Genomic DNA, 25369 nt, shown 5'->3' with positions numbered 1-25369 from the left:
TGAGAGCAACGTTTCCTGCCAAACAAATAGTATTTATCAGTGCCCGCTCAGAAAAATGCTTTTCTACACTTCTGCATCTCCTTTATCTCTCTCCGATAGCGATCGAGTCTGCAAAGCCCCGAGATTCCTCTTCCTGCCCGTATCAATCCGTCACTCCACCTCTCCGCTGCTCCCCCTCTCCCTCTCTCCTTGGGCTCAGTCCTAGTTCAGATATCAAATATTAATCAAGGGAGTTTGAGAGGCAGTCGATCAGTTGTCCCTCCATCGATCCTCCCTTCAGCGCTGATGTGTCCTGTGCGGCTGGAGTCGTTCCTGCACTCGGACAAACAGTTGTAGTTTCACAACTAGTTTTTTCTATCGTTTAACAATCTGTAACTTTATGTTTTTCCACTCGTGTCAGTCTGCGCTCTGCTGATCATCAGTGCGACCCGTGTCTCCGTCTTCGTGTCAGCGACTATGACAGTGAAGCAACTTTTTGAGGCTGCGATTTTTCTACTGCTGAATTCAAACCGGTCGTCTGCAGTTCAGGGGAAAGTCCTGCAAGAACATCAATTATTTTCAAAAAAATCTTCATCTCATTCAATACTTTTCCAGCAAAATTCCTTCCAATAGGAGAATAGAGCCCTCAATGCACTGAGCAGCAGCGTCAGACCCTGTACGACATGAAGGCACGTTACTCTACTCTACTGACAGACTGTTGACCTTTTCCTGAAATCTTGCACAAGCACTTTGACTTCATGAATCTGATTCCAGGGCCAAAGGTCTTACACACTAAAGGCTTCTACTCCTGAGGAAGCTCTTTAAGTCTCAAGGCTCCTTGCAAATCTGCAAGACTCTGGGGGTTTGGCTGTGTCAGAAGTCTACATGGTCTACAAAGGACTTCCTACGTGTGTCACCAGCTTGTCCAGCTTTACCATTGCATCATTAGCTACTTAGAGCCGCTGCACTTACTGCAGTCTTGCCTCCCGCACAGCTAGCTCACCTGACGCGAGATGCCCCAAAAAGGATAAACCAATGGAATCCTTCGTTGCTTGGGAATGGCAGAATGCATTTCTTGGCAGCGTTTGAAGGAGCCTTCGGAAATGAGAAAAGCGATCGCTCTTCAAGTGAAGGAGGCCGCCCCTGACTTTGGAGTATGCTAAGGTAGCGAAGCTAAAACGAACCTCGTAAGTGGTTCATTCTCAGGCTAAGTGCTTCTCCTGCCGTGTAGGCTGCTGCAGCTTTGCATGCTCTGTCACATCCCAGAATGCAAATCACACCTGGGGAAAAGCCGCTATTTAACTCAAATATGCAGCGCACCTCCCGGTAGTTTGGTCGGATCAAGGTCGGATCACATTCGCACCACAGACCAACTGCTCCTGACTTTGTTTGGGACTGAGACCCCCCCTCCTCTAAAGGGTCCTTGCAGAGTAGTTTCAGAATCTAATGTAACCGGACTGAGAGCAGGTGTGAGAACAGCCTCCGACCACGTAGCCTGTCAGATGCTCTGGTCACTTCAGCATGAGGTGGAAGAAGTTCAATCAGGCATCGCAAACAGATAATGAGTTTACAAGCCAAACCAGGAACAACAAATTCCTGCCAATTGAGCAGATGTGCCTCCCTGGCTTGATTTCCCCACTGCCCCCCTGAACTCATCTCAGTTTGCCTAGTGGCTGGTGGAGATAATCATACGGCACTTTTCTGAAAAGGACCTCATCCAAAGAAGCGTGGAAATTCAAATCAGTGCATCATGGGAGTTCCCTGCATTGTGTTGATTTCCATTTTATCAATATAATGGGCTGAAATAGACATAATTCATATTTAAATATAGTGGTAAATCATTCAGAGCCTCTAGGCAGACACTGTTTGCTGTAGAGCAGTTAGTCGTCTTTAAAGTATGTATTTTTGTCTTTTGCTAGACGGCGCTAGTTTAAAATAATATTTCATCTTTTTCTAGAAATTGTTATCATTCAATGTTAATACCCTTTTTTCTCTTTAGGGAAATTAGCTTATTAATTTTATAGCTGGAGCCACGACATAGATGGAGTAGCTTAGCATAAACACTAGAAGTTGAGGGAAACTGCTAATGCTTCCAAAATATAACAACCTGAAAATCGCAAATGTACGTGTTTCTAATTTGTTTAAACGATACACAAACAGTAAAGTAAATCAAAACAGGAAATAAAATGGCGTGTGGTTGTGACCTCTCACCTACGATCATTGAGTCTCACACTCGTGGTCACTTTCGATGCCGTCATCTCCACCTCGACTCCAATTTCTCCTACACGTCCTTTTTTTTGTCTCCTCCATCTCCTGCTGTTTTTCCTCCGGAGGTCTTCATTAAAACTTGATGGAGATGAGTGAAGCCAATAATCTCCAGGGCCTGTGAACAACCCTGCCTGAAATCAATAGGTTTCCTGGTGGAAAAAAATAAAAACAACGCAAAGAGAATAGGGGGGTGGGAGAACGTCTGGTTTATCAAATATTTAACAGCAGCTCTCTGGGGAGAGGAGGGGGAAGCGTTGTGGTGATGCTGTGTCTCACCCAATTAGCATCTGCTGTTCACCTGCCAGGCTCCAGCCGCGGCTCCACTCTGACTTTTACTCGTCACGACAAACCACTTCTGGGACAGTCGCACACTCTTCACGAGCTTCATCCCCGCCGTCTTGTACACTAATCGTGACATGATGCATCTGGGCCTGTCACACCCTTGAAGAGGACCATCGCAGCGCCGTGAAATATCGGCCACTGGCAGCTCCAAAATGATTTCGCTCGGCGGGAGAGCCGGCTGTCAACAAGTCACAATGAGGCTCCTCTGGGAACGAGCACACGCTTTAGAAACGTTGTTCAGCTTCTTGTGTTGCCAGGCACGAGGTTCTACTGGGAGAAGGAACACTCGCGAAAGCTGAGGTTTAGAAACCGGCTGAGTTTGTGAGCAAATGTGCACAGTGAATAGAAAAATGTTCAGTTTAAACAAAAACAAAGCTCTCGAAATCCACCACGTAATATTATACCTCTTGTTGCAACAAGGCGATTGCACGAGGCCCCGAGCTGAGAAGGGGCCCCGAGGACGGCTGATTATGTTTGTCCACAGGTGGATGAAGGAACAGAGACGGTAAAGCTGAGGTCCCTTTTGCTTGGGTCCTCAATTCAAATGCCCCTGACGAGCTTACAGCACTGAAAAAGTTACCTATAGTGAGGATGGAGAGTTGGTGGAGATGAAAACCAGGTAAAGAGAGAGTGAAATTCAAACTTGCAGCCATCAGCTTTACACAAACACACTTTCAAATGAACGCTGCTGTTTGTCTGTATCAGCGGAAGTGTTTTTTTTTTCTTAGTCGTAGTAATTTTAGAAAAGACCATAGTATGTTGAACATGTGCGTCAGAGGGTGGACCGCCTCACAGCACGAAGGTGGTGCGTGGGTTCGAACCTGTTTTCCACACAGCAGGAAGTCAGCATGCAGAGGAGGTGGAGATGTGCAGTCACTTTTTATTTAATTAATCTCTTACACAAATGAAAAAATGCCCACTGAGGGAATTATATGAGAGTTAATATATTAAAATAACAACAATATAGAGTATTAAAGTATTTTTTAAGTTTCTTACAAAGTATTAGATGAACAAACTATTAAGAATATGTGATTTAAAAAAGAGTTTTTGCAGCCAAAGCAGCAAAGAGAGAAGCAGTAATTAGTTAATCTGACTGAAATGTTCATTTATAATTATGGGACATATTTGACTAGTGTGTGTGTGGATAATTCTTCTAATAAACGAGATCAGAGGGTTTAGTTTTTATTTCCCAATTATCATCACAGAGTCTCCGCATGTTGCTCTGAGATGGAAGAATCATCAACGCTGTCGAGAATCAAAGAGTCTTCGCTCGGGTAAAATGAAGCGTTAATTATTATCTGTTTATTTAGTGTTTAGAGGCTCGGTTTTAAAAGCAGAGTGGACATGTGAAAAGTCTGGAACAGCAAAACGATTTAACATTCATAAAAATATCTAAATATATAACTTTATTTTTATTATTTAAGAAGACGGGTGTTTATTTAACACCTCCATCCTTAAACAGGGAAACAGCCGCCAGTAACAATCTGAAATAAATAGTTTCCGACTGGGAGTAAATTCATGTGAATGAGATCTCGAGTTGGTACAGCTGTGTGTGTGTGTGTGTGTGTGTGTGTGTGTGTGTGTGTGTGTGTGTGTGTGTGTGTGTGTGTGTGTGTGTGTGTGTGTGTGTGTTCGTGTGTGTTTAAGCGTAGTTGTGTTGAGAGGATGAAGAAGGTTCCTGTGCAGAGTTAAAAGCCTGTGATGGAATAATTCCAGCTGCTGTTTCCACGACTCTCCTGAAAGTCTCAGGCCTCTGATTCACATTCATTTGTCGGCGTTTAACAGATGAGACGGGATCAGTCTAATCAAACACGTCCCACAAGAGACCGGCTCCTCTGTCGCGTTGTACATGAAAGTTTACTTTGCCGTTAATTCAAACGTCTGTAAACTGTGGTGCAGAACAACTGCACGGCGGTTAATTATTATTTCATTTCGAAGACAACAAGCAAACACACACACACACACACACACACCTCTCTGAAGAAATCTTGACTCAATAAAGAGCTCGGGGCTTCGGTGAGACGCTGTAAATAGCTTTGTACAAAGTAAATGACTTGTGAGACTGTGTGTGTGTTTGTGTGTGTGTGTGTGTGTGTGTGTGTGTGTGTGTGTGTGTGTGTGTGTGTACGGATATGTTTGTGAGGAGCATTTTGAGTATAGCCCTTATACGTAGTGAGAACATTTAGTTCCTCCTCACGCTTTTCTGTGTGTGTGTGTGTGTGTGTGTGTGTGTGTGTGTGGTGTGTGTGTGTGTGTGTGTGTGTGTGTGTGTGTGTGTTTGTGTGTGTGTGTGTGTGTGTGTAGAATCTTTTCCAGTATTAATTCTGACCTTTCAGGACCAGTAGACCTCACGGGGACCGAAGCCCATAGCACTGCTGCATGTGTCTTAAAGGGATAGTTCACCCAAAAATGAAAATTCACTAATTATCTCCTCACCACTAAGTGTTTGAGTCATTTACTTCAATTTGGTTGCAACGCTGTTCACCCCTGAGACTCCAAAAGTGTTTTGTGGACTCAAACACTTAACCCCCCCCCCTTCGGCATAGTGGTGAGTAGATAATGAGAGTAATTTTAATTTTTTCAGTGAACTATCCCTTTAAAGATGGATTTCATCATGCACGTTACCCACAATGCCATGCAAACTGCAGTAACTAACTGTGAAGATGTTTCATTCTGTTTTTACTGTGACCTTTGTGGTATTTAACTTTAAAAGTATATGTTTTCAGTATAATGACGCGAAACATCATTTCTGAGATCCTGGTTAAAGTTAGAGGTAAGATGGGAACTGTGGTTGGTTAAGGTTAAGGTTAAGGTCATTGGTCCTGGTTAAGGTTAGGGATAAGGTCCACAATGAATGGAAGTCAATGCAAAGCCCCAATAAGGATAGCTTGGCAAACAAGTGTGTGTGGATTTGATGGGGAATTTCAAATTACAAAGAAACAATTTTCTTATTTGTATTTTTGAAATGCGATTTATACGTTTGCCAACTATTGAAGCCCAAAAATGTATAAAATCAGAAGATCTAATATATAAAATATCCTCCATTACATCCTCACATCTGCCATTAAAATGCATCTGCAGGATAAATGTCTTTCTCCTGCCAAAGCTCAGATTTGACACATCTGCTGCTGCTGCTCAGGAAGATGCTGAGAGTTTCTGCAGAGTTTCTCAGACGCCTCATTGAAATGTGCAGTGAGCTGAGAAAAAACATATTTGTTTCTTTCTTTTGCTTTTTCATCTTAAATTGCAGGATAAATATCTGTTGCTGCTGTTGAGAAAGATCTAATAATTTGTGTCCTTGCTTTATAATCTAATTGAATCGCATTCAGTTTCACTTCCTTTATTCGGCCTGTCTGGGTCGTCATAAAAGCCTGAATTGAAGAAATCAGGTATCTGAGGCTGTGATATAATTTCCCGTCGACATTGAAGCTGCGACTTGTTGTCTGGTGCGTTTAAAGTTTCTCATGCTGGTCAAAGAAATATGTAATTTGAAGAGTTTCTGTTTCAGAGTCTCATTCAAGATTGTTTGACAATTTTCTGTGGCTATTAATCATGAAGGTTTTCTGGTAAACATGGACGACGTCACCGCTCACCAAAAGTTGAGTCAAACTCCTCTTGATCGCCCCCCTGGTGGATGGCTGCAGTATGGGTTCATGAAACCCTGTCTCCTCCATGTTAGCAGACGGGACGTGGACCCTGAAGCTCCCCTGTCCTGTCACATACTAACAATAAATATGACAATTTGTTTGTTTTGTTTTTTGAAGAACAGGAGTTGTGCATGGATGTTGGACATATAATTGGCCCCTCTGTGGCCCCTTTAACATGGCCCCTGATTTAGAATAATTCTTGACAGGTTTTAAAATGCGTCTCTAGTTTCAGCTTGTTTGTGTGACTGTGTCCTGGCTGATTCAAACATGAGTTGTGTGTGTGTGTGTGTCGTTGTTCCGTTGTATCTCCATCTCCCGGTCAATGAGCCGTGATGTGTCTCATCTTTGCTGTGAGCCATCGATCAAGCGACGACTCTAAACACTGAATGATTGAGAGCGGGGAGGATTGAGGAGAGACTGTCTGCAGCTCCGTGTGTATGATGGATAATACTCAGCCTCTCGGTCTGTCATTGAAACAAGCAGCTGTGTAGACAGCGGTGTCACTGCTTCCACGCAGCTGCACACACGCTCTTCTTTACGTGAACGCTTGTCTCGTCTCACACTGGTCCAACAGCCGCAGCTGTTAACAAAGAGAAACAGCCGCCTGTGGAGAAACGGTGTCAACTTATACTTCTGCTTAAATTGATTTCCCCAGTTCACGTTACATAACAAGATCAACTCTCAATTCATCTTCTCTCTGTGTGTGTGTGTTTTCCTCCAGTGCTCAGCCCGTGTCCTGTGGCTGCAGCTTCAGCCAGAAGGTGTCACTCCATCTATAAGGGTTTCGCTCAGTGTCTGATGTCTCTGGGCGACAGTCTGACGGACAGCGCCCGCAAAGACGAGGACACGCACGAGATCCACTCCATCTGCAGGTCGGTGCAACCACACACACACACAACACACACACAACACACACACAACACACACCCAGTGGGGAGAGGCAACACGGTACATATACTTAGTTACTTGAATCAAGTACATTTATCATCTTTATTTATTTAAGTAGATTTATTTTAACTACATTAAAATCAAACATTAGTACTCTCTACTGCACACTGCACTGTGTTACATGTTCGCTTTGTTTTTATATCTTTAAAAGAAATAAATTATTAAAGACAGTCGGTCCACTGATCCAATCAGAGCAAACAGGTAACATTAGACTCCGCCTCCTTCTACGGAAGCAAAGCGTGTAGTTTACCATTGTATAAGTGAATAGGCGACTCTCTGCAAGTACTTTTACATTTTAAGTATCTTTAAAAGCAAGTACTTTCTTACTTGTACTCAAAAGGTTAACGTGGTACCTAAACTCACCTTACTAAATGTTTCAGCACTTCCTCCTCCACTGCTCACACTCGATGTACAAACAGAGCACAGAGAGGGTTGAACAGGAAGTCTGCAGAGTTTCACTATTGGAATATGCATCTGTGAGCCCCACAGGGTGGTTAAGTCAGTATTAGTAAGAATCCAGTTACTTTCGGAGCAGGGGCTTTAGGAAACAAAGGCAGAAGCTCTCCGGAGGGAAGCGGCTCACATTCTCCGAGCTGGAAATGAATATGCAAAGCTTCTGGAGAGAAAAGTTGAGACAAGCATTTTACAATTGCCCGGTCGGTGTAATATCTGATATCAATAGAGCGCGTACAGGCTGTGCGTCTGTACAATAGCACAAATCGAAGTCCTGGCTCTGAAATCCCTCACTGGACTTACACTCGTGACCTGTTCACAAAACTGCGTGTGAACAAAAATAAATAATCACAAAGTTATAAACGAATTAGTCGTGATTTACAGTTTGTGCGTTTTGTGCGTTTCACTGCTGTTGTGAGGGAGAATCCGGCGCTTCAGTGTTAATGGTCTGTTTATAACCTGTGTACAAAAGTAAAATATAATATCATAAATAAATGAAATCAATGCATCAGACTCAGACATATCCTGACTGTTAATTCCTGGTATGGATCAGGTTATAAAATCCGGACACACTTGACAGAATGTGTGAATCAGACAGAACAAGCCGGTGGTTTCTCTTTGTCACTTGATTTATAACGTCAGTGAACATTTTCTTCAGGAGTTTATGTCTCAATCTCTGGTTTCAAGTCGTCTTCAACGCAGCTGATGTTCATTTTGTAACTTTATGATCCATTTAGAGTCACAGAGACGATAAAGCACACACACACACACACACACACACACACACACACACACACACACACACACACACACACACACACACACACACACACACACACACACACACACACACACACACACACACACTCTGAGCTGTGTTTGTTAAAACAGAGATGTTCCAGCACGTCTTACCTGTCACTCTTCCAGAGGTCCAGCCGTGGTCAATAACCACACAGACATAACTCACTAACAAGAAGAATCCTGTAACCTGCACACGTACAGCGTGTGGTGATAATTCAGATCACGACAAAGGGCTGTGGAGATGGAGGACATTCAATATGTTGGAAACATGAATTTTCTCTTTCCTACCAAGACTTGGATGAGAGGATTGATCCCATTCTCAGATATGAAACTCACACCAGCAGCTGGATAATGTAGCTCAGCACAAAGACTGGAAACGAGAGAACAAATTTTCCCTCTGGATCAATTAAGTATCCGTCCATCAATCAGTCACTGGGTTACATGTGAAAATGATATATTGTGAATAAAGACAAGATGACGGCTTCACAAAAGATGGGACACGGACCAGAGTACATGTCAAAAAAACAAAGATTTGAGTTTCCAAAGATGTTTCCTGTCATTTTATGTAGTTTTATGCCATTAAAAACAGGGGGCTGCTCAAGAGGTACAATGGGTTTCCTGGCTCTGCATTCTGAAGTGTCCTTGAGCAAGACACTGAACCCAACCCTCTGATCGCTGTGTTGACGGTGTGGGATTGAAAAAGCAATAGATGAAGATATTCAGTTCACATGTTCTGCCCGAGCCTGTGTTGCTTCCTCCCACAGTTCCATGCAGCCCGGTGGCGCTCGGCTCTAATTGGAGACTCTAAGTTGCCCGTTGGTGTAGATGGTTGTTTTTCTCTGAATGTCGGTCGTGGATACGCCTGGATACCCCCCCCCGCCTCTGGCCCAGTGTCAGCTGGGATTTGCTGCAGCGACCCCTGTGACCCTCAGGGGATAAGCAATGGATGGAATTGATGGATATATAATATAATTTAAATCAATCGAGGATATTGGTACGTTTTCCTTCGCAGTAATGACTTTTTATTCCAGTTTAACTTTATCTGTGAGCACTTACTCTTTCTTCTTCGGTCCTTTTGGCATATTCTCTCTCTGCAGCTCTTCTTAGCCGCTCATTGTTTTGGCCACAGGCCGGATGACACTGATTAAAGATGCAGAACATCCCTCCCCCCCCCTCCTCCACCCCCTCTCTTACTCTGTCCCACAGCTTAATTTCTCTATATCCTGTCTCCATCCGTCATTCCCCGCTCACCGCTCTATTTATACACACCTCTGCCATCCATCTTCCAGGAGAAGTCGTATCCTCTCGTCCGAGGGGAAGGGAGCCGTTAATGTGTGAAGGGTGTTAAAATAGGATCGCTGATCTGAGAGCAATGTTTCTGTCGAGTGAAATTTGCACAGCACCAAAATGATATTGAGGCCGAGATGATCAGAGCAGACTGTAAACAGAGGGGAGGCGAAGAGAGAAGGTGAAGCTGCTGCGCCGCCGAGCCGACGGGTTAAGTCGTCATTTAAAGCGATATTCTGTGGAATTGTGACCGGCGCTCTTTTCTCCCTACATTATGAATGAGGCTTTTACAAACTAAAGAGCACTTGATCAGGCGGCGACAGTGAACATGCTCCATTAAAAAACCAGCTCGCAGTCACTTGGTGGTTCACGGCGAGATGTTGTTGCCCTGCTCGCTCTGTGGGACTCAGTGAAACTGACTTCAAGGATCCAGGGGAAGGATTTTCCTTTTGTTCAAGACACATTTTCATTGAGATCTACAAAGCACGACATCATAGTCCTTGAGGAAAACCTAATGGAGTTATTCTGAATGTATCCTCCGGTGTGTGTGTGTGTGAGAGCTTCTCCTCAGTCCCCTCGTCTGTATCTTGGCTAAAGCTTTGCCGCACGTAGCAGTAAAGCTTGTGGTGTGTCGGGTATTTTTAAAGATGCTCTCACACTGTTTCTTTCCTCTTGTGTTATTGTTCTTTTGTGCATGTAAAAGTTCTGCAAAGTTAAAGAGCCCAAGGTCTGTCGTTGAGGGAGCTCCTCTCTCTCTCACAGAAACACTGAAGCTCCTGAAACTCGTCAGGAGGCGGCACGACACTTCCGCACATTTGCATAATGTTAGCGTAGCGGCTCGATTGTCACGCAAAGTCTGGTAGAGCGAGAGTGGAGGGCGACAGAGTGACGTCTCACCCTGACGTCACCCGCTGGTTGGTGAGCATCGAGTTCAGATGATTAAAGTAAGGGAAAGGAAAAGAAACAATTTATGATGGTAGAATTTTTTGTATAACAGCTTGTTTCTCTGTCAGTGTGTGCGTGTGTGTCTGTATGTGTGTGTGTGTGTGTGTCCCCACTAGAAAAACCTGAGTCCTCATAGGGACCAAAGTCTGGATATAATGAGGCACAAATGTCATTTCTAAGGTTCTGCTGGAAGTTGGGTTTTGGGTTCGGTTCTTCACACAGAATGGAAGTTACTGCAATGTCCTAACAAGATAACTAGTGTGTGTGTGCATGTGTGTGTGTGTGTGTGTGTGTGTGTGTGTGTGTGTGTGTGTGTGTGTGTGTGTGTCACCATGGCCCTGCAGCCCACCAATGGTACTACTCCACTGTTGTTACATCTCTTCTATTCCTTGAGGTACCAATTAAACTACTAATCCTGAAACCAAGCCACCTCAGAGTGTGTGTGTGTGTGTCCTTATGCTGGTCACACACACACACACACACACACACACACACACACACACACACACACACACACACACACACACACACACACACACACACACAAAATTCACTTGTCCACACACACTTCCCTCCAATCTACACTCACTCTTTCTCCTCACCTTACTTCCTTCTGTTTTTCTTTTTGTCTCCATCCCTCTACTTCCCTCTCTCTCTCCCTCTCTCTCTCTCTCTCTCTCTCTCTCTCTCTCTCTCTCTCTCTCTCTCTCTCCTTCCTCTTCCTCCTCTGTCCCCTTCATCCCTCCCTTTTCTCTTCTCTCCCTCTCTTCACTCAGGAGCATGGTTTTACCACTTCTATCAGAGCCACCTAATGAGGAGGTAGCATGGTGCTCCGTCTGAAGATCCACACACACACACACACACACACACACACACACACACACACACACACACACACACACACACACACACACACACACACACACACACACACACACACACACACACACAGCACACACAACAGGACGCTACGATTTGCATCTAGGCCAAGGCTGCTCCATTGTCAGCGCTCTCCCAGGAGCACGGCGCTGCTTTTATTCCTCATATTCACAAAAGGCATTACGCAGCTGCAGTCTGTGAGTGTGGATCCAGCAGGTGAGTGAGGAGGACATGTTTGGGACTGAAGACAGAGAGGAATCAGGTACAATAGAATTAAACAGTAACCTTTGCTGCAGCTTTTAAAGTGAAGCGAAAAAGGGTCAGATAAATAAAAACAGGAGGAGCTTCACATTAAGTTGATCTCACTCACATGTGTGTTTATGCTTGATGGCTGAATGTAAACTGACGTGTTCATATTTACAGCTGCAGAGTTAATGGGGGATCGTACAGTTAACAACACTAGGGAACAACTTTCAGAAGTTTTGAGTAAATTAAAGGAAAATCTGGCAACGTTTTCACGACGGAACTCATAACTTGCTCATGTAAAATAATCCTTGAGCGGTGACACAGATATTTCACATCACTCTTGTTCAGATTCCTCTTGTTTCACTGGAAGCACTATTGGTACATGCAGCAAAGTTTCATGGAAATCCACTCGATCGTTGTCAAGATAATTTATTGTGCTGCTGGAAAAGATTTGTTTTCATTTCTTAGTTATTCATCAGGAAATTGTTGAGACATTTCTGGATCAAAGGGATTTTACTCTCAGAGAGTAAAACGACAAATCGTCTGTTTTCTTAATGTCAAGAAAATGTTTAACCGTCTAAAACGAGTTAAAAGTTCGAGCCTTGGTTCTGGGACGGATTCAAACTTGGGTTTTAATAAGTGGGGCATACAGCGGAATCAAACGTCCCACCGTCCTCATCATGTATTCACTTTATAGCCAAGTCAGCGAGATGCTTCAGCAACGGGTTCCCGACTCTGTGGTGACGAGTGTGAGGCTCATGAGCAAAGATACTGAATCATCACAGACGGATTAAAGACGTATCCAGTTTGTCATTGAAGAAAAAACAAACAACAATTACCTCACGATACACAAACGACCCAATCTGGAGCTCAGGAGAGAAAATGAGATATTTGTTTCTATGGTAACAGTCGCACTAACAAAAAAAAAAAGCCGTTTGCTAAAATGGGTGTTATCAGAAAAGTCTCCGGCACAAGGTTGAGTTTTCTTTCTCTCCGTCATCTTTCAAAGCCGCCTTTCTATTCGCCTTCATGTTTTTATCCTCTACAGATTTAGATGAGGCCATTCATGTTTCCACTGCGTGTCACTGCACCGCGCTCTACTCCCATTCCCGCCTCGGTTTCAAAGGGACTTTCAGCTCCGCGCCTCTTTTAGGATGCAGCAGTAAGGATTTAAACTTCTGCCAAACAAAGACGCCGGAGTTCAGCGTCTCTCAGCGGGCGACCCGTTGATTTAGAAATAATTTACAGGGGGAAAAGGGAAAACCTTTTTGTGATTTTTATCTCAAAAGTGTCACTTGTTAGAAAGCCTGATAATAGATCTGCACAATATTCTGCTGCCCGCAAACTCCACCTGAAGACGGCATGTTTACCCAAATACTCATTTACTGTTTAATCTGCACCTGCAAAAAAAATACACGGAGCCTTGAGGAAGTTTCATCATGAGCTGTTTCAGATATGAACTCAGGAAAAAAGGGTCTGAATTTAAAAAAATCAGGAGAATGTCCGGAGCTTCTCTCTCGGACATTTGCGTCCTCTCTCCACAGAATGTCTCCGGAGAAATCTGGAGATTCTCTGGAGTTTATTATCAAATCATTACATTCACAGATGAGACACGTCCCCATCACCTGAGCTCACTTCTCTACATATGTTGGAATCTTTTTGCTATTATTTCACCTCCCATATTAATCAAATGTACAAGTGTAAAAGATTTTAAAATATACTCGTTATTGTTCAGCTCACATCAACAACTTTCCCTTTCTGCTCTGACTGTGCATCAGAGCTGAAAATAACACAACATGGATGTAAGAGTGATTTTATCTGAAGCCTCACTTACGTGGGTCTTTTTATAAATCCTGTAGAAACCTGAGAGAGTCGTGACCGTTCTGTCCAAGGCTGATGCACTAAAAGGTAAAATAAAAACTGCTTCTCAGCTCAGGGGTGTTGATGATTTGAAAAGGAGCAAAGAAATGAAAAGAATTGTATTCCTGCGGTCGACTTGGACAAAGCCCTTTATATTAAAACCAACACGCCTGAGCTGCAGTGGCCTTCGTGGAGGTCAGCAGGTCGACGTGCTTCAGGACGGCTTCCTTCACCCTCGTGCACAGATAAAAACATCTCTGTTTGCCCACTCACACACGATTTGATCCGTGAAGCCTTGTCAAAGTGATCCTCTGTGTTTTTCCCGTCTCGTTTTATCACAACCTGGAAATAAACTGTGTTTTTACAGAGTATTCATCCGTCTTTGAAGGTGTTGAACTGCAGCTCAAGTGAGAATGAGACACGCACGCAAACACAACCACACACGTGCTGCACACACACGATACAACGTGCTGCATATTGTGTTTATGTATGAGGTTGTGTTGTGTTTATTGCCTCGGCCAAGGAGGTTCGATTTCATCCATTTGTCTCCCAGCAAGATTCCTCAAAAACCACTGAACCAATTTCCATGAAATGTTGTGGAGGGGGGGCGTTTAACATGTGGAGATAGATGAGGCGTTATCCTTGGTGGAGGGGGGGCACTGGCCCAGCGTCTTCTAGTGTGCGATGCATTTGTCTATCGGGTTGTGTGTTGTGTGTATTTGCAGCCTATTGTGTTTTTGTGTATTTTTATGGGTTTTTCTTAATCACAGCAGCAGTTTGTTTTGCTTCAAGGCCACAACACAAATCTCTGACAGACTGAAACCAATGATTGTTTAACGATGGATGACATGACTCCTCCTGAAAAGTGAAGCCCCCTGGTGGTTGCCTGAAGTGTAGGTCATTGACTCTGCCTCCTCCATGTTAGTGGATGGGACACGGGCCAAACTGAAAAGTCAAAGTCAAATGAATTAATGGTCTCTATCATTTGGTTTTAATTAGATGATGTTAAAACAGAGGGGAATGTTGTGATTGACAGCTAAGACTGACTCGTGATTGGTCGACAGAACCTGCTCAGACTCTGAAACAGGTTTTCCTCATGACTGTTTCTGGGACCTTCCATCTTTCAATCACGTCCTGAGCAGTTTCCCAGTCTGATGCTAGAAATCATCCACAGCATGATGGTGCCACCACCACGCTTCACCGTGGGAGTGTTGTTCTCTGGGTAATGGGAAGTGTGGGGGGTTTGCAGCACACATATTGTTTCCCATTATGGCTCAAAACGTTCCTCGTGTTTGGGGGGGAGTGTCCACACGCTGTGTCCAAACGTGATTTCTTACATTTTCCTGTTATCAGTGTCTTTTCTGGCCCCGCGGAGGGCAGGTAGGCCCACTCCCTGCCGGCTCTCTGACTCGTGCCCTCCCTGCCCCGCCTGGGGGGTTTGGTTTCGGTGGGCGTCTCTCTCCTGTCAGATTTCCAGTACTGGTATTCTTTCCTTTTTCTTCATAATGGATTTAAAGGTGCTCTGTTGCTCTGTGGGACGTTCAAAGTTTGGGATGTTTTTTTTTTTTATAGCCCAACCCCTCATCAGTGCTTCTCCACTGTTTGCAGAGCTCAGTGGTGGTTCATGCTGTTTGCTTGGTGCTGCTGCAGACACGGGGGCAATTACAACACTGTCAGCTTTTATTAAAAGCATCTCCGACAAACATCAATACATCAGCTTTAAAACTGTCACATCATCTGCATCGTCTGCGGCCCCTCACATTCACACCGATCCTCAGTAAACAGGATAGAATCTGAGTTCAACATAAAGCTTTTTTTATTTAGACTCTCTGTGGTCTCCGGCTGTTTTAAGGCTAATTTACACTAAACGTTAGAAACAAATACAAATACTTTTACTCTTCTGAAAATGTAAATATATGGACAATCGGACGAAACGGAAATCGTGGGGGGTGGGGTTGGGTGTGTAGGAAAAAGTGCAAGAAAGACTATGTAAGGAAACGAGGAAGAAATTTCAACAATGGTGGAATTTTCTTTGAGGAGAGTCATTGTCACATGCCTACTGCCCTCTAGTGGAGGTATTGCTTAAAGTGATACTGCACACACACAACTCAACTAAATGACATAAAAGAGGAATTGAAGTATATAAGCACCGACGATACATCATTTAAAAATGGCGTATCACTTTCTTACAGCAGCACGAATGAGCCTTTACTGTTTCTCTGTTCTCTTCACCAGCGCCGTATTCCTCGCTTCGGCTAAGAGTGTTAAAATAGCCCGAGATGTCAGAAACGTATCCTGCAACACGGAGCCATGAAACTTAGTCAACACCCAGATGGCCACATTGCTGCGTACGTTGGTTTCCAGTCAACAATAAGCTCAGATCGGGGGTTTGGAGGTTTCCACGTATCAGCAGCAGCATGTTCACAGCAGAACACACAAACTCCAGGGAGGTGTTCAGATTGGGAAAGCAGCTGGTTGTCTGTCAGCGTCCTCATTGTGTTTCTGCTGTCTCTGCACCACCTGTGACTGGAGCCCAGACCTACACACACACACACACACACACTTCACATGACACCATCACAAACACACACACACTTCATTCTCAGACACACACTTCCACATTCCTCCACGAGGAACACACACACACGGAAAGACCATCAGTGTCAATGTTGTGTTAATCTATTACTTCCAGTAGCCAGATGTTGACACTCATGATTAGATGCTGACCTGGCCACACACACACACACACACACACACACACACACACACACACACACACACCACACGCGCATCTGCATGCAAGCACAGACACACACCCACAATATTGTGTTACTGTCCTATTCCAATAGACAGATGTTGACCTGCCCACCTACACACAAACACATGGACACATGTGTACATGCAAGCACACACACACAAATACATGACACCATCGCTGTATTGATTCTCCAACACACACTTCCACATTCTTACACAATCACACACACACACACACACACTATATTGTGTGCCAATAGCCAGATGTTGACACACCACAGAAAAACACACACACACACACACACACACACACACACACACACACACACACACACACACACACACACACATACACACACACCTCCATTAACTTCTCCTCCCACAGCAGCAGGTAAGCAGCCGTCTTCCTCCAGCAGCCGCTCTGTCACAGCTGGACCTCTGGAGTGTTTAATCCATGGACACAAGCCAAACACACACACACACACACACACACACACACACACACACACACACACACACACACACACACACACACACACACACACACACACGAGCTGCATGTATGTGTGTGTGGACAGAGCATGGGCGTGTGTTCCTCGCTGTGTCGAAAGGTCACAAAATTCCTGATGTGTGCTAGAATCTGTCAAAGGGAGATGTGTGAGTGTGTGTAAGTCCTCTGTGTGTGTCTGTGGTGTGTGTGTGTGTGTGTGTGTGTGTGTGTGTGTGTCCGTGTGCGTGCGCTCGTGTTGCATCTCGTGATCAGAAGCAGATGTTCTCAGACTGTCACACAGCACAGATAAGAAAAACCCTCTGAAATGAGAAGACGTTTGAGGGACTTCTCAGTTTTTGCAGCTGTGAGACTCGACACGTTCTCTGAACTCCAGCTGCACTTTGCAGGTTCAGCAATGATCGGATCCTTCGGGCTTCACAGCGTCAGAACGAATCTAATCCCATCACATTCGTCTGATTTGTGTGAAAAATAACAGAGATGCATAAAAAACACAATGATCTTTGTGTCTCTTTCTTTTGGTGGATACGACACTTATAGTGGTTTTTATTATGAAGTGTGAACATTGATAGTTAAAGGGACAGTCCTGACATTTTGGGAAATATTAGCGAGCATGAAGCTGGTATAAATACAGCTGGTTAAGAAAGCTTAGTGTAAGTACAGAGTGGTTTTCTTCTCTCACCTACTGTAAATTCACAAGTTCTTCAGAAGGTCCCATGAAGTCATCGCTAAAACCTTGATGCGTTCTTGTGCTTTGAAGTCGGAATGTGGTAAAAAACATGGACGCTGTGAACGAACTGTGTTGAATTGATGTGTTTAAACAACGGCTCTGCGTAATAGAGCAGGTGTAACGGGCATTTAAACGTTTTAAAACATGCACGTTAATCACAAAAACGTCTGTATTGCATTGGCTAAGAAGTGCTGAGATGGACTCACAGTCTGCAAATGACAAAAGTGAAACATTTGTCAAGTTCACATTAGAAGCTACTATTTTAGCGCTGAATGTAAAATGATGTTAATTGGTTTAGAAATGACGACAATAACCGAGGTGTTATTCCGAGTTGAGGTGGCGTTCACATGACTTTTCCCAGTTGGGACATCATTTTTCAGATTGTTCCGACACCTAATGTTTCCAAACGGACGTTGTGGACGTAGCCAGAGTTTTGAGTTTGTCTCAATCTCTAGTTTCAAGTCTTGATGATGTTCATTTTGTAAGTGATCGTCCCCTTTAGAGTCAAATAGACGTATATATGTGCAGTGTCCTCAAGCTCCCTGTCAGGCTCCACCCCCCTGCTCCTCCAAATATGGTCACTTCTGGCTTTACAATACCAAGATGGCGTCGGACAAAATGCCAAACTGGAGACTTCTTTATACCGGGGGCGGAGAATATTAAGGCTTTTCCAAAATGTCACAGTTTTTTAGGGTTCAGACTAAAAACGCCCGCTCTCTGTTGAGAATATGAAAAAGCCGGTTCCTGTCTGACGTGGTGTTAATCACACGGCTGTAATGTGCCTTACTGAAGCGTTGTTAGCATTTGGGTGTTTTCATGTCAGACATCTGCCCCCCCCCCCTCTGTTCGGGTATTTAACGCTCAGCCAGTTTTTCCTCCGAGACAACTTAGCCGACACATCCATGATGAGAGGGAGAATTAGCAGCCAATTACAGTCAGACTCCGCTGTGGATGTGGAGCTTGAAGGTTACACGGCACAAAGTTTAATGCTTTGTTTAATTGCAAAAACAAAAAAACGAAAAGAGGAGAGGTTTGTGTAAGATAATTACTTCTGTCTCGTCTTCCTCACCTTTCCCTCCTCCTCCTCTTGACTCAGTTGTTTCCCTTGTTGTTACTCCTGTCAGTTTCAAACACCCCGTTTCCCTGAAGTTTATATAAAGCAACAGCGATTCAACAAAACACTTCATGGGAAACATTTGCTTCTGAGCGGTGAAAATCTGCAAACGGTCTCATGGCAACTACCGAAAGACATGAGGGGAGCAAACAGGTAGATGGAGTTTGATTCACTCAGTGAAAGAACCAACGCGTCATTGTTGGTTATTTCCAGAGCTGCGTCTGCGTTAGTGAAGTCAGGTGAGCTCAGACTCGTCAGGATCATCACGGGTCTCTGGGAGATTGTTGCCGCTGGTGGTTCATATTCAAGGTGTGAAGTTTAGATGTGGGTGGACTTCAGTACATCAGACCCAAGCTAATGGGTTTATTACTTTTCAACATAATTGTCAAGATATACCGACAAGAAAAAAGGGAAGAGGGTGAATTGAGTTGAAGATATTTTACTCAAAACCCCAAATATAAAAATGCCAGAGGATCATCCAGGTCACATCAAGCAAGGAACAATGAACATCTGTAAACGTTTTGTGCTGATTCATATTGTGCATGTAGTTTTTGAGATATTTAACAGAAGCCTAATGTCTTAATATCAAAGAATTTCAGGATCTGTCAGTTTATCCAGACCAGTTCCACAAATGTTTTCTTCCTGGGATGATGCCCCACCCCTCCATAGTTTTTGCATAATCTTGCTGACGAACAAACGGACACACGGATTAAAGCATAACCTCCTCGCCGGAGGTAATTATAGAGCGATAGGAAGCAGTAGAGTGACCAACTGATTTTGTCCGTCTCTCCTCAGGTCGTGGGATGAGTTCCATGACTGTGCCAACATGGCGATGGCCGGCTGTCCAGAGGAAGCGGCGGCCGTCTGGGAGTCCCTCCGCCAGGAATCCAAAAAGATGCAGTTCTCCGGAAACCTCTACGACATGTGCTCCGACCGAAACAGCTACCCGGTCTCCTCGGCCTCCTCCCGCGGCTCATCCAACCAGGAGGGGATCAACCAGGAGTCTCTACGAGGACGCGGCGAGCGTCTGGCAGAGCGCCGCCACCTCCTCGTGCTACTCGCTCCTCTGCTGCTCTCGTTGTTTTGGATATAACCAACTCAAAGAAGTGGGACTGATGTGAATAGATGTAAACTTTGTGTAATTTTCCTCCCTCCACGAGTCCATAGACTTTCCACGGTTTCTCCCTCTGCTCTGCCAGAGGGTGAATACTTCTAACTGCATGTTCAGAGGCCTGACAGTCCTTTTGATAATGTATCTTTAAACTGCCTGTGCTGTTTTCATGCATATTCTCTGCCTTTAAATTAGTCTCTCTGTTTGAAGTTCACACAAAATTCATACAGAGCCACACAGCCACTGTACAAACAGACCCGCAAACACATGCATAGTTAAACAGATGCAAACAGCAGCCTCGTGTCATCTGTCCTCGTCTCCGCGGCCCCGACATCTATCCAGTAGGAGCTTGTACTTGAAGGTTCCTGCAGGAGAAAGTCACAGATTTAATCACATTGACTTCATGAACCTGAAAACTAAAGCGTCATGAGATCATATCCCAAGACCAGCCCCAGCTAAACATCTATTTTTATCTCGAACTCTTTGATAAACGGCAAATCTAACGTACTTGCCTTGTTTGATCATTGTAGTTCGACTCGGTGGAAGCTGAGTCTCCTATTGATTAACTCTTGCTTCATTTTCCTCTCTGGTCTCCGAGAGCCGCCTCCGTCAAAGCTCCCGTTTCCCAAAATAATCTATTCAACAAAATGCACTTCCGCTATGAGGTAGTTTCTCCAGATTGAAAGTTGGTAACGTTGCGGGGGAGGGGGTCCTGTGAGACACGTAATTTATCTGCAATGTATGAAAACATTAACATTTATTTCATCTGTTAATTCGCTGAACTTTAAAGTCTCATCACTCTGCACAGAGCCGACGTCTTGCTGCAACATTTTGTTTCTTCAGTGGATTTTTACGCCACGAATCTGTTTCCATTGCAATGTGTCGCATTTTGCTTCAGGGGCCGATTCTTCGGAGGCTGCGTTTGAAGGTCGAATGTGTGACAGCGGCGCAACTAGACCGTCCCAATCTGAAGGCTGCATCTCGGCCACCGTGCATTAAGCCCTAAGAGCTATTGTGTGTTCAAACAGTCGAGTGTTTTTCTAAATGTACGATATCTTAGCTAATGCACACAGAGAACCCGAATTTGGCTTTGGAATTTAAATGTTTTTGCTTTTCGCTGTTTTTGAGAAACATCATCTGAGGAAAATGAAAAACCCAAATCATCGGAACATCAACAATAGCTCCTGCAGTTTGGTTTCGTACTGAACAAAAGAAGCGTTTCACCGCAGGAGTAAAGTTGAGATGTGACTTGTAGTAGGTGTATTTTTTTATCATTTAAAATACAACAATGAGCTCTGTGTGAACTGAAGAGGATTTATTATTTGCTTGGAGAAAAGAACACGAGCAGCTGCTGCAGCAACATGAGTTCTGGGCTGAAGTTGAAGGGGAGTCAGAGTTTGCTGCGGCTGTTTTTATTTGGTGCTTGCCCAGGTATGAAATCCTCCGGGGCTCCTCCTTGGCATCCTGCACGGTAGCCACACAGTATGGAACCAATATGTTGTCCAGGCCGAATCACAGTCCTCACGCACACGCCAAGTGTATTTCATGCTCCACGAGTCGCAGTTTGGCCCCGCAGGCTCGTCGCTCCGCTTGTTCTTCTACGTGGCTGCAGGTAACAGTTGTTTCGTTCTGGCCCGGGATCAGAATTCTCTCAGATCAGAGAGATGGAGATGGAGAGAGATGAGTGCACCTGGAAAACAAACAGCGCTCTGCCTCGCTGACGACTGAATCCACCTGTCTAGCAGAGTGTTCTACACCAGGGGCTCTAGGCTGCAGGTTTTCTTACTTCACAGAAAAAAAAGAAATCAAACTCGGGGCCAACTTTAAAGACTCGCACTTTGCTGTGAAGACGCACAAAACAAAATCCTCAAAGGCTGCAACAGTGCGCTGACTTTAGGAGGGATGGAGATAAAATAACATTGATTAGACTTGAGATTCAAAGAGTCATGATTCACCTGTAGAACTGCAGGAGCTGAAATAAATGATGAGGTACAGGAAGCTGATTTCAAGACAGTTGTATACATTATTTCTCGTTTTTCTTTTTCGGGACGTCAATGTCAAAAACTTTTCTTATTCTCTCCACATAGAATCCTAAAGAATTTAAAATTTTAATAGAATTTTAAAGCGACACTACGCAACTTTTTACCTGAAAACAGCATCTTTATTAAAATGAGTTTGATGGTTGAGTGACTGGGAATATTGGAGAAAGTTTCCTCTCTCATTCCCACTCCTCAAAATGGTCGTATTCCGCATGTCTGTTTAACTCACACACCTGTAGGAATTATTCTCTCAAATTCGGAGACTTGCACCTGCATGAACGTTCCAAAAATAAATAAAGCTGCAGGAGAATAACGACAGAAAACACTGTGAGTGAAATATATCTGCAGGTTTAAAGGTCCTGAGCAGAAATAAAGAGCTTTCAAAATGAGCAGAAAAAGCTTCAGTCAGCCGCAGCAATTTATTTATAATATTTTTTTTACATGAGGGGCATCTCCCAGGACATGCTCGGATGGTTTAAAGAGCCTGCTGTAGTTTTGAACTTTAATTAAACTGGCAGAATTAGCAATTAGAGGCCCCGGCTGCTGAATCACCGAGATACAGCCACTTGAAAACCATCTCCACGGAGCTGGGATAATGGGTCCTCACTGGAGGCTTCATCTGCGTACGTCACACGTTTGAGGCTGCGGAGACAAATCAGCCTGGATGTGTTTGTGTGTAAACCCAGGCCTGTCGAGACGCCACCACGGTGTTTTATAGGAATATAACTCACTCAGATTAGATTTTAAAGTCTACTTTGTGCAGAGGTGATGCCTTCATTGAGGTCGGGGAAAAAAACCCACAATAGAACTCGTGAAATTGCTGTTATGAGAAGATATGTTTTATGTAAGCTAGGTGGACAAATCTGATTTCACAGTTGGTTTTCAATAACGTGGCAGTGGAAATGCAACGTTATTGACCAGAGCAGAGCGGGGAATTATTCTCCAGCGCCGCGTTTGAGACTGAACATCTCTTCGCCTCCAGCAACAACTTTGTGCTCTGACAAATTGGATAAATTGGACCGAAAGGACTGCAGGAGAAAGAGAAAGAGTCTGAGGCACCAGTACGTCATTGTCACATTAATGGTGCAGAACATTTGGTCTTATTACTGTGAAGAAATAACACTGCAATGACTGGAAGAGTTTTTATTAGAAATCATAATGCATAAGCCTTTGGTTGTGTTACATGCAACAAAATTCTCCCCCTTCCAAATTACTCTTTTCCTATTTTCTCTGGTGTAGAAGATTTTTAATCTATCTTCACAGATTCAGATTATTGAGAGAAAACAGGCTCAGAGTGATCGAGAGGTGATCTAATCGTCCAGATGTCCCAGTTTTCCAGCAGCACTTAAACGCAGCACGCATTTGTGAATCCCTGAGGAAAAAGAGTCTCAAAGTTCACACGCACCTGTAAACGGATCCGTGCACGTGCATTTATCAATCTGCCCATAGACTGTGAAATGAGATGAGTTCTAAAGATGGACGACACATCTCTTCATCCCATTATCTAGACATGAAGCCAGAATGTCCTGGATGCTGGAGCTGCCATCTCGGATCAATGACGAGTCTGTGCAGTGGTGATCGTATTCACTCACTCGACCAATCGTGTGTCTCTCTCAGCTGTCAATCAGGGCGTTTCACCCCGTATATTAAATCATAAAATAACTAATTAAAACCAAACTTATCAGAAACTTGAACATAACGGTGAAAAGAACCATCTTAAACGAGATGAACCATCTTTGAGAAAAAATGATTCAACGTGTAATCTGACTTTTTAGTTTGGTCTGTGTCCCTAATGCTAACGTGGAGGTTTATGACCTCTACTGTAGCCATCCACCAGGGGGCGATCAAGACTTCACTTTTGTGGCGCTGCCATGTCGTCCATCTTTATTAGTGTAGCCGCAACAACACTCATTCAGCTGCACTGTGCTCGAATCCAGGTCTGTTTTTTCTGTTAGTAATCACAGAACCCTCCAACTGAGCTTCAGGACGTTTGAGTAAACACGAGTTTACGTTGTCGGAACGTAGCCGATAGCAACGAGACTTTGACGTTTTGACCTGAGGTTTAAGTGGAGCAGCGAGGATCAGAACTCCAGAGAAGAACAACGAGCCGTCGCCTGAGAGCCGCGCTCACGCACTCGCCTCCAGCAAGATGCTGCGAGCACAAGCGTGTTTTTAGACTCAAAGTTCAACTCCCCGTTTTAATTTCTCATGAGACGAAAGAGAAATTACTAGAGACTGAGAACTCAGGAAAATAAAGTACGAGTACAAGATAAGTACAGCTCTGACCTACAGTATATACATCACAGATAATGCAGTTTGGGAAGATTGAGGAGGGTGATTATAGGAAATTATTCCACTTGCTCCCTTTTAATCTCACATTTATTACCTATTTAGAGGGAGAATATTAGTATTCAAATGAATCTAAATTCCTCCTTGCTTCATTAAACACACACACACACACACATACACACACACACACACACACACACACAAACACACACACACACACTTTCACTGCTCAATAAACGGAAACTTACCGGGCGTCTTGAAAATCACTGTTTTACGACAGGAAACGAGCAGATTGACTGAGAGTCGTTGCATCACTGTGTATAGTGTGAATAACTACAGCTCTATGAATATCACTGTATATAGAAGTATGTCACGTGTATATAGACAAGGTCATATATACCCTGCAAGTGCTACTTTTAAAGCTTTAACGTTTTACATTAGTTGTGCTTCACACCTCGTCCACATTATTCCTATTCCCCTGCTTCACTGTGTGAGTTGTGAGACGTTTGGTTGTTTCTGTCCCTGAACCAGTTTCTGTTGTTGTCTCTAAGTTTAATTTGAATAATGTGATCAAACACGTAACTTCTCCTGAGGAAGACCAGGAGGACGACCGGCAGAACTTAAAGATAATTGGGCAGATTTTAGACCCAACTTCCCGATTAGAGGTCGAAACCGATCATCGGCCCAAATATTCCTGTGTGTGAGGGGTTTACAAAATATATAAATAAATAATCTTTGTGCTAGCGATTGTGTCGGAGCCTCCCCATTGATATTTACGATTTTCAGCTTCAACGGAAAACTGAGGCGCACAGGAGCCCTCAGAAGTGTGACCTCACTGAATCAAACACACAGCACCACGGGGCTCGGGGTAATGTGGACAGGCCGAGCAGAGTAAATGACGAGTCCAACAGTTTTTTTCACCTTTAATCAAATGCACAACGAACTGTAAAAAAGAAAAAGGAGATAAATAGAAATTCTATGGAGATATTTAACTAGTTGTGATGGAGACAGAGTGAGAAAGGAGACGTCAAGCATCTCACACTTCTTGTAGGATTTTCCTTTTATCCACACGACATTAACACACACTTCATTGTTTCCGATTCAACTGCTCTTCTCAGACGCTTTTTCCAACAAGTCAGATCACATCCAGTGTTGAGATTTATTTA

At 44.0% G+C, this 25369-nt stretch overlaps 1 protein-coding gene across 1 annotated transcript in view; it reads left to right on the top strand.

Annotated features, from left to right (window-relative positions):
* nrn1la (neuritin 1-like a) overlaps nt 1-25005 on the top strand; it is a 53824-nt gene extending 28819 nt beyond the window's left edge. Inside the window, exons 2-3 of the mRNA XM_035155777.2 lie at nt 6958-7108; nt 19560-25005. Of these exons, the coding sequence (XP_035011668.1) occupies nt 6958-7108; nt 19560-19857 (449 nt within the window). The 3' untranslated portion in view covers nt 19858-25005. The remainder of the gene's footprint in view (nt 1-6957; nt 7109-19559) is intronic.
* The last annotated feature ends 364 nt before the right edge of the window (nt 25006-25369 follow it).

This window comes from Hippoglossus stenolepis, chromosome 5 (assembly GCF_022539355.2).
Source record: "Hippoglossus stenolepis isolate QCI-W04-F060 chromosome 5, HSTE1.2, whole genome shotgun sequence".
NCBI lineage: Eukaryota > Metazoa > Chordata > Actinopteri > Pleuronectiformes > Pleuronectidae > Hippoglossus > Hippoglossus stenolepis.
The sequence above is the reverse complement of the archived record's forward strand: the minus strand, read 5'-3'. Positions and strand labels throughout refer to the sequence as shown.